At 38.9% G+C, this 10,846-nt stretch overlaps 1 protein-coding gene across 1 annotated transcript in view; it reads left to right on the forward strand.

Moving 5' to 3' along the window:
• The window catches only part of SNCAIP (synuclein alpha interacting protein), an 81,580-nt gene extending 78,081 nt beyond the window's left edge, over positions 1-3,499 (forward strand). The window contains exon 12 of the mRNA XM_088534707.1: positions 3,401-3,499. Within this exon, the coding sequence (XP_088390833.1) occupies positions 3,401-3,485 (85 nt within the window). The 3' untranslated portion in view covers positions 3,486-3,499. The remainder of the gene's footprint in view (positions 1-3,400) is intronic.
• Positions 3,500-10,846: the final 7,347 nt, after the last annotated feature.

Genomic DNA, 10,846 nt, shown 5'->3' on the forward strand with positions numbered 1-10,846 from the left:
AGAGGTGTGGCCAGTTCTTGTAATGGGATCTTGCCACATGTAAATAGACCTGTGAGAGAAGACCCAAGCAGAATAGTATTTCCTTTTATTTTCACTGTAAGAGATGCTGGGAGTCTGGCTGCAGCTTCGGAGTCACCTAGTGGGAGAGCAAGCCTCAGGGTTGAGCCCGTGGTTCTGCCCATCCTGGCAGACATAGCTGAGCCACCGCGGCCTCAGCCTGCACCCCCTCAGGGTGCTTCCCTGGCAGTGAGGAAACGCAAAGAATCCGTTTAAGGGAAATTTCCAGCCATTCCCAAAGTGAAAGGACTGGTGTAGCTGGGGACAGAGAAAGCATTTCCAGAGCAAGTGTGCTCCTGTTCTTTCTTGTTTAAGGAACGGGGAGAGGGCTTGAGCAGGACTTTCTGGGGCTATATGCAGTGAAAGAACAGCTTGAAGATGTTCTCTTCACACCCATTTGCTAGGACAAAAGTGGGCAAATCGCATGCAACGCCATATAGCGTGAAATTTCCAAAATTGACATAAAAATGGAGAACGTCTTGTGCTTGTCAAAAGTCAGAATGCCAACCTGAAAGTGCTCAGATCTCCCAATGCAGTGTTTGTGACATTTTTTAGTCTGCTTCATGGTTTTTGGACTGCACTTTCTCCACTGTGTGCTGCCATGTGGGCTGTGCAACTTATTATTAGAAGAACATGGCCATCGTGCACTACGTGTCTGTGGACACAGTCTAAATTTTTCTGTGAATGGTATTGGTAGACTGAGTCATTATCCTTTCAGAGCTGCTGAAAAAAGAACCTTTTTGCAAAATGGTGCAGTCTTTGTAGTTTTAAACCTTTGTAGATGATTATACTAACAGGCTGTATTACTGGACATTATAGGAAATTGCATTATAGAAAATCTACCTGGAATAAAGTGACATTCTTGTCTTCCAGATTACAGCTGATTTTTGTTCAGCTTCTTCTCCTTGTTTCATGTTTTCATTCAGAATATTCACTTACCTCAAGGTCTTGTACTTTACTTTTTCAGATTGTTTATAGCTTAATAACGTAAAATTATGTTAAATTTTCTAGTGTAATTCTACTATAAGATTAGATAGACCCTGTTTCTTATAAGAGCCTTGGAGAGCATTGTGGAGAATGGGTTGGGATATTTTTTCTCTTTTTGGGAGGATTTACTAGTTTCTTGTGTATTACAATTTCAAGCAAATGTTTGTAGTTATTTCCATCCTACTTGTAAGTGAAAGGACAGTGACCTGTTCTTTCTCACACTTTAAATCAATTAAGCTATGCAATACAATAAAGTGAGCACTAACTCAGCTTGTCAGTACAAAGCCTTGTATTAGGTACAGCTCTCAACAGCTGAAGATACCTTCATTTAGTACTTTAGGGTAAATCAGCAAATCTGCCATGAGAGTTCTGACAGGTAATAGTCTGTACACTCTTAAAATTATAAATAGCTCTCATGTAGTAGATTTTACACTGCCTGATCTAGTGCTCAATAAATTACAACATTGGTCCAAATCTGTGCGCTAGAAAATAAGAGCTTTATCGTTATACGTAACAACAGCCTAATGATTCATAATATCAATATAATGTAGGCCTTGTCCCAGGCATTTGATGGTAGTTCTGTTGTGAACTCTTATGATTACATGCAATGCCACTTGTGTAAGGGGATGGTGAGTATTTATGTGGTGGCACAGACACCAGAAGATGCTAGAAATTTGGCTAATAATTAGCAGTATAACTAGTGTATTTCCCTCATGTCAGCAGGCAGAGGAGGCAGTCGTAAAAGGCGTGTCTGATCTGCGTTGTCGTCTAGAGATATCTGCAGTAGCTGGAAAAAAATGTGCTTAAAGATGGTGGTGCAGCATGGAGCTGCAAAGTGGAATGTGTGGAGTGCCACTGCAAGCTTCTGCAGCTTCTACAGTGCAGCTGTGGGGACTCACCCAGAATGTATTTCAGTGCTGCAAAACTAAGATAACAGGAGAGTTAATGAATTTGTCATAGTCTTATGAGGCACCCTTTAACAGAGCTCCACAGTTAACACTTACATGTACTGTTTATAACAGGAATGCATGGTAAGTGACAAAAAATATTGTGGCAAAAGCTTCAGTGTTTCTGTTTTTCTTCCTCAAATTTATTTCTAACAGTTCTACTTCATCAAACTCAATTCTTTGTATTTTGCACTTTCTTTCGGTGTGGTGGCCACTGTAATCGAGATGAGTGGAAGAGACTTAAAAATAAAATGGTGCCTCATATTCAGATGCATTCAGATGCACAAGTACGGTCTCTGAGAAGGCCACCTCCTGATAAACCCTGTTTTAACCACAAGTCTGTTTAAGTATACTAAGTGTCAGTCTTTTGTGGATATTTAGCTCTTTGTGGTGATTGTAGACTGGAATAAATTAAAGCAATCTGATTTACAAGAATCAGGCTCACAAATATGTGAGCTTCGGGCAAGCTTTTTATAGACACATCCCTTGCCCTTTGCTGTGGGTTTTTAACTTCCCTGCATGATCTGTCCTTTGCAACAACCACCAGTTAGTCATGATTGTATAGTAGGAGTTTTGTTGTTAAGTAGTAATAACTAAAAATAAGACATTTAACCCTTTTGAAAGTTGCTATGGCCTAGATGGATTTATTCAAAATCCTGTAACTGAAGAGACGAGTGAAGAACAGGTTGGGGATTCAAATCACGCTTATGAAGGGAACTGAGGAAACTTAGATGTTGGGGTTTTTTCTGCTTTCATTGCAAAGCTGATATTTGTGTTACAAACAGAGTAGATTTTTTTAAAATGTGTGTGGCGTGAAAATGAAGATAAATTACAGAGAAAGGAGCCTTGTCTTTGTATGTAGTTAAATTTTAATGTTTTGATTTAGGATTTTACTTAAATTACATTAAAAGAGTGTGGGCCCTGCTTGAAAAAGCTTAAGTAGAATTACAGCTTACTATTTTTCCCACTGCCTCTGCTTAAACAGACACATAAAGTAAGGCCTACAAATCGCTCATTTACGTCACTTGCACCTACCAATCAATTCATTAGTTGTAATGGATCTTCATCATTATGGCAGTTTTCACTAAAGGATCTAGGAGTTTTGTGCATTCTGTTCATTACAAGAGCATTTTGACAATGTCCTCATTCATGATTTGGCTCACAAAGTTCCTGTTTTTTTTCCATTGGTTTCCAATTTTCAATGCAGAATAGAAGCTAAAAAGTTAGTAAGAATCTATGGTATTGAGAAATACTGTGTATAGTACATTCCTGGAGAAATAAGCCCAGAAAGAATGATTAATTCAAAGTTCAAAATTGGCAAACTAAATAAAACAGAGTAAACAAAAACAGGACAAATCCGTCTATATTGTTAGTGTTAATATGGGTAATTTTCTGCTTTTTCTCTCCAGGCATGATGACATCGATAAGAAAAGACAGAAATCTTACAGTCAAAAAAGTACTGAAGAACCAGAGCTGCAGGAATTCTTCCTCTAAACCACATCTCATGATGTCTCACTTTGTTTGAAATGCCTGAGATATATCCTTTAAACACTAATATGAGACATATCCCTCACCAGCAAAACAACAAACTGTTAGGATGCCTTAATTTGTAGCAGTTAGACCATATTCAAAACTTTTTTTTTATGATATATGTGTATATGTAACTTGTTTGTAAGCTGTACTCTGTAAAGGCATGTGTGAACAAGAGTAATGGTTTGAAAATTGTTACGACACGGGCTACCCTCCAAAATGTTGTTGGCCATGGAACACATTTTGTACTTCATCTATTGCATGGATATTTCTTTATTTCCCTTCCCAATGACATATACTGTAAAAGTATAAGACTCTGCCTGTTCAGCTCCTCAATGAGACCATGGCAAAAGCATTAATTTTTTTTTCAAGTATGTTTTGTCTGTTGTTGTTTCTATTTTTTGTATAAAGAAAATAAAGACAGTGTTAATAGGAAACACTGAGTGCAGATATTTCTCATATTTCAGTCATTCTTCCTTTCAGCTTTAGATGGTTAATTGTTCTTTTTAGTGTTTTTTTTGGTGACAACGAGGTAATATCCAGCAACAGGACTTCAATATAGAAAATCAATTCGGTCAAGAATTGCTTTAATGTTTATTGGTCCTTTTACAGCTTTAAAATGTGAAGAAATAAAAAAATGCATAAAAGCATAAATGCATTTTTAAATTACCATTTATTGTTATTTGCAGAACGTTGGTAATGTGCTCAGCACTTTCCAAATTGCTTGGTGGTCTGTTATGACCCACTTCGATTTGCTCGAAGTTGTCATGGTCCTTTCATTGAATGTACTTGGAATCTTTTGGAAAAAAAAAAGTTAATCTCTAATTAGCTCTGATTCTTGTAACTGTAAGTATTTGTTAGATATCATACAGCACAAGATCCCAAAACGGGCTACTAGGCAATTCTTATTTGACATATTTATTTGTACCAAATATTGGTTTGCTGTTCCGTTTCCATTGGAAGACTGCTGTGGTTTGGTGACAAAGATGCTAAGACATAAAAATTTATTTTGGTAACTGTTCTAATAAAACAGAGGGAAATCATAGGAGGTTTGCCAAATAATTCTTTTATCCGAAATAAGATGTTCCACAATTCTGAAATTACACAAATTAAATTCCCACAATTACAACACAGCTGTAAATTATGTGGAACCCCGAAGGATTTTGGTGAAATGCAAAGGTGTCATTTTCTATGATCTCTTGCCTAACTTTTGCTGTGCAATCTTAATGAATAGGTTTCTTGTCTAGTCTGTGGGGAGAAGGAGGTGTTTCTTGAATGCAATTCGTCCTCCCTCTTTTAGATACCTAATTTATAGAAGTTCTGGTCCAATTTCAGTGGCTATAGGAGAAGTCTAAGTGGCTAACTAGGAAGAGTTACTCAGCATTTGGATACTAACTAAATGAGAGGGTTGTTTTATTTTGGGTCCTTCTTGAGAATGTTGTCAAGTTTGTCCTTGCAGCTGCCATGAACCAATGCCGAAGGCACCCTGCATACAGCCTCTGGATAAGCACCAAGTACTACTGGTTAAAATGGAGGCAGATGAGGGGTCTGATAAAAAAAAACAAACAAAAAAAAGGTAACAAAAGCAAACTCTTAGAGAAATAAAATTCTGAGTGTTTGTCTGCAGCCACAGTTCTTATCTGTCACTTGGCAATGCTTTGTTTTTTTGAGATAGAAGTAATAAACTTAGCACTCTAGCTGACCTGAGCTGTGTTGTTTAAAGAAACAACGAAACCTCCAAAAATTTCCGTCAGCAAGGAAGAGCAGTACCTCTAACCGGGCCTCTCCTCATCTGTGTGCACATGAGAAATCTAAATGCAAAGCAAAGAGAGACACATGTGCTGCAGTTGCCAGAGTATTGAAAGAGAGCACGAAGAGAGATCCTCTGTCTTGTGAACAGGCTCAAAATAAATGGGTAATTTCTGCTTTTGAGAATGTGAAGACTGTTGACTTATGATCTTGTGAATGGCAGAGGTGGGGGTTACCTAAGGGTTTGTGAAGGACATAGTCAAATTTAAAAAATCAAATATGCAATATGTTTGAAATGTCTTAGTCCTCTGCTATTGCTAGCTTATTAACTTCACCGTTAAAATGACTAATGTGAAACTTTTTGTCTCGTGAGACAGTGGACAAAGTCTTGAAGGACAATTTGAATCACAGAGGTCACTGAGTTGGCAAAAGATAAAAGCGGTGATCTTGACTGGCTGGATATGTGTAAAGCCCACTGCAGGATAAAACTGAGCTTCTGCAAAAGGGTTTGCTACAGACTAAGGTGTAAGTATCATTGGAAGAAGGAGATTGCCTGTCTTGGAGACTGGGAATTTTTAAAAGTCACCTGCTCTGTTGCACTTTCTGCAGAGCATATCTGTTTTCTTAGAGCACATGGTAAATCAAAATATGGGAATGGGATACTGCTAAATTAGGTGAGATTGGGATGCCAGATGATGTTCAAGGTTTGTGGTTAAAGATATCCACTAGGTGATCGATGTGGTGTCAAAAACGACGCAGATAACTGGATAATACAACACAGCTGGAAAGCGCTGGATGCTTGCAGGGGAGCTGTGCATACACTTCATATGCTTATCCATTGTTCTGAGCACATTGGGGCAAAAACAGCTTCAGAACTGGCTAGTGCCAAAGAAAGGCCAACTTGATGTAAATATGAAATGAAAAACCAAAGAATCTTGTCTCTGGAGAGGTTGAACTCACTCAGATATATAAACTGATTTTATCATTCCTAATTTGTAGTTTGCTTCCTACTTAGGGCCCCAAAGCCTATAAGAGGTATAACTCTCTGCTGTGATTTCTGTAAGGAAAATGCTGTTTCTGTGATCTTTAGCTGTCTGAAATGTGCACTCTGGATTTTTGTACCTAGGTGCCATAGCTGCTGCTGTTTGCTTTATAATCCTCGAGGCAGATCCATGAACCTAAGTCAGACTTCTGTCAACAAAGCATTTCTCAGAGGCAGAAGAGCTGAGCAGGGATTTTCCAACAAAAGAATTCAGAAAATACAAGTTGATTAAGAACTAAGTTGATTAAAACCTTTTGATTACAGTCTTGGTCCAAAACGATCGTTTCCAGTCCACTGGGAAATTTCTGATCAGAAGAAAGCAGTAAGACCATTTGTTAGTGAATGTTGTGATCTTGTTAAGGTCTAGAAAATGTCCATTTCAGATACTACCCAGAAAGTATTTTCTTGGATGCAACTTTTACAGAGAAGGACAGAAGGACTCATTCCCCAAAACACAAGAATCTCTCTGTGACCCTCTGTCCCATGGACCTCCCTGTGTATGTCCCATTCTGTACCAAGCCTTTCTGTGGAGTATTTGAGAGTTTGTTACTGAATTCCTATTTTCAGATAATCTCTATCTATTCTCTCTTCTAAAGAATGAAAACAGTTTTCCAAAGTCATTGCATTTTTTGGTTGAGGTATTTATTTGTTTGTTGAAGGTATTTGGTAGGGTCGATTTGATGTACATTGTTTGGATATTGTGAGTATGGCTCTTTATTTCATCAGCAAGGTGCTGGACTGTGCTTTGCCCTGCATTAATACATCAGTAATAAAGCAGCATTTTAGAAAGTGGGGTTTTTTGTTTGTTTTTTTGGCTTTCAGACAAAAATAATAGAGATTGAACCTGGTTTACTGGATTACTAATGAATAAAATATAGCATACTTAGTATAGCTGGTATATGAGCAAATTGAAGGAGACCAGTTAGAGGAGCAGTTGAGATTTAATATTCATTCTACCAAAGCTGTCATCCAGAAACTTCCTTGTAACATCCGGCTGACAGAAGATCAATGGTGTAAGAAAATATGATTGACAGCATGACAGTAAAAGTGTACTCTGGGACCCACTTACATGCAACAAAATGGTTATCAGCTCAGAATGTGTTCACTGAGAGCTAATTCATAGCATGTTTTATCACTTAGCATTACAGCAATACCAAATACAGCCGTGCAGAACAGGTGAAAGTAAACTAAAAATGTCATGACATCATGTAATGACTAAGAATGAATTAGTAGGTTAGTGAATGGACTTAGTGCTGAAACAGCTCTTGTCTGTGTGTAGACTAAGATGCAGCTCTGCGTACCCAGAATGTATTTCCTTACCTTTTAAAAATCGATGGAAATTTGACAAAAAAAGTTTCCATCAATAGTGCAGAAACATTAGCAGTGTGTATAAAGTGTATTTTGAGGTGTAAAGATAAAGAGACAAGTAAATGCAAAATGATGCATGAGAAATTAGTAAAAAAAATATACTGTAAGCAAAATGTAGCACACACACACACACACACACACACACAAAAAAAAAAAAAAAAAAAAAAGCTATTTTGAATATAAATTGCCCAGGTGAAACAAGCATCACAAACACTAGATAATCCCTGTTTCATCATTTCTCTGCATAATGTCACTGTTATGTCACCTTCTTGAATACAGCACCTCAATTACCCAACTCTGTGCACATCTTTTCTGCATTAAATTTATCAGTCAGTGTATAACTTTGGCCCAGGAAACTCAGATTGCTACCAGGACGTATAAGGTAGGTTTTTATTCTGCCAAATTACTCCTTCCAAATAAATAAGGGCAAATAACAGCATCCACCATTAACCCTCCTTGCATGCAGCTGATAATGCATCATCAGGTTTCCAGACACTCCAGCTCTTGTAACATGGACTGTTTTTCTCTTAACATATGCACGTACAGCTGTAGATGCTAGTTTAAGTTATTTGCTTTCCCATTGACATCTGTAAAGCCACTTCCTTTCCCACTGTGTGCGGGTAGGTGTTTGGTTGTGTGCTTACTCATAAGCAGTGTAAGGAATTTTTTCTGGGTGTGTTTGGGAAATTGATGAGAAATCCTGGTACTGTTAGAACACAGAACTGGTTTTTACATACCTCTTTACATACCTCTCAGTAATACTGCTCTAAGAAAAGACAATGCAAGACCAGAAGAGGCTGAAAAGGAGTTTGTCCTATTTCAAGTGTCAATATGAGGGTAATCTGACAGATTATGAACAGAATGCCGTAGAACCTCAAAAACCGATTAAAAAGAATTAGTCAGAATTTTTATAACACAAGCAGCTATGGCCCTGCCATGCATGGATGTATTTGTGTATGCAAGCTCATAATATATGTACACACCTTAGCTAAGTAAATGGGAAGTGTTACTAGTAAGGTAAGACAATCTTTACATTTTTTTCTCAGTTGCGGATATGGACAGCAGACTTGAAGAAATATGTTAAACAGTAGAGCAAAAAATTCGTGGAAGTCCCTCAGAGCTTTAGAGAAGCACTGGAAAAAGGAATTATTTTTTTACAGCAAGCGAGAGAAGACTGAGGAAGGCAGAGTAACTGCTTTTCCATACATAAACAACTAAAGAAGAAAATGGGAATAAATTGTCCCTCTCTGTGGCTCTACACATTGTCTACTGCGTGTAGAACCACCAGCAATTTAATACAGAATGACCACAAAGGGAATGGAGGTTACACGTTAGGAAAATTTTCTGAAAGTAATGGTAGCTTGGGAATCGACAGCCTAGAAGAAGATGTGGAAGAGCTGTAACTGGAGGATTGTAAGAACACGTCAGAGGAAACTCAGGAAGGAGATGCCAGAAACAACTGTTGGAAATGCCATAGGGAAGCAGTTAAACTTAGATGGTCTCCTGAGGTCCTTTTCAGACTGTACTCTGCTAAAGCATCTGTGATTCAATTGTGGCAGAATCAAAATAAGGGACGTGGAAACTGCTGAGGTTTTTTGTCAAAGATCTATGATCAGACATTTCTTCTCTGAGCACATGGATCAAATAATGGCCACGTATGGGGTTTCTAAGATTTTGTGAAAAGTGAGAGCATCCAGCAGCAAGCTGAGTTGCCTGTTTTGGTGAAGAGAAGCTGTCATTGCCCATGCAAACTACAAGAGCAAGCGCAGAGTGAGAGGACAGCAGTCCTGGAAATGATCCTTATTCTGTAATCATCCCTTTCTCCTTAGTTCTCAGTTGCTGAAATGTGAGTTTCGCCACTGCCCTGCTGGAGCCATGAATAAAAAAAGGAAGCTGGGAATATCAGCAGGGTGAATGTGGTATCTCCCAGCAGCAAAGGAAAAAAACAGCCACGCCAGTGACACAGAGTTGTGTTGTTCTTAGCATGAAAAGGGTGGGGGAAATGACAATACTGGGTCTGAGCACTGGTGGAGGGCTCTCAAAAGCCAGGCTTGCTGCCTCTGCCGGATTGTAGGAGGAACAGATGGCAGGAGAGTTGCATCTCTAGAGGCAGTTGCTCCCCTCAGCGCTCCTGCCTCTGCCTTAGCGCTAGCCACCCCTTTCACTGCCTTGACGCCTGCTAAGTAGCAGCAGTCCTGCAGTCACAGAATCACAGAATGATCATGCGGCTCTTAGCAGGCTACTGCCCTTGGCAATAGCCCGCGTTCCCAATATTGCAGTCGAAGAGTTGCGCTCCGGAAGTGTATGGGTAAAACAGGCTGTTGATAGGGCTTTTCTGTGTTCCAGAGGAGATGTTTGTTAGACACAACGGGTAAATCTGTTAGAGTTACTGCTAGCTCTCTTCAGGCCTTATTTTGTGGCACACTTACTGCACCACTCACTGTTCGCTGCTGCTGCCAGGAGCTGGTTCCCAGATGCTGCTCAAGAAGATTTCACTGAGCAATACACAACAGACTGCTCGTCACACGCTTATCTCTCCAGGTTCTTTATTTACCTGGGCAGCAGCCGGTATATCAGCCGAGATCTCTCATTTTCTGCAGTGTGATGCCTGAACGGTCTCCTAGGATGACATAAACTTTGTTCCAAAGTGAATATAGATACCTCAAAAACTGAGTAAAGGAAATGGCTGAGGCTGCTGTAACTATATGAATTGCTTTTTCAGATGCTTAGTAATGGGAATACCTTTTTGTTTTCTTTAGAGAATCCTCTTGCAGATGATATTACAGTTCACAACTGTGTTTTAACTTCATAAAATCATAACAATAAGAAGAAATTTGTTCAAAATCCATAGCCTGTTACTTTGTGGATCACTTATTTTTCCTGGGAAGAGATTTGTAGGAAAACATTTTAAGCAGACTACTTCTAAATAAATTACCAGTGCTTCTGTGTTCAAAGTACTGACTGTTCTCAACTAAAAGGCACTTGCGTGTTTCTGTTCCACAACATCCTTCCCTAAGCCTCTTCTGTGAAGTTATTTTCTCACTGTATTATGTAGCAGTTAGAAAACAGTCAACTATGTTCATGGGCAACTCTAATTCTGTGATGGAAAACTGCTGTCAACACAGTGAGAGCACTGCAGATAATTTTCCCCAGTTCTCAGTAGAAC

The sequence above is a fragment of the Tinamus guttatus genome, unplaced genomic scaffold, assembly GCF_059628265.1.
Source record: "Tinamus guttatus ecotype Peru unplaced genomic scaffold, ASM5962826v1 Tinamus_guttatus_pri_ptg000591l, whole genome shotgun sequence".
NCBI lineage: Eukaryota > Metazoa > Chordata > Aves > Tinamiformes > Tinamidae > Tinamus > Tinamus guttatus.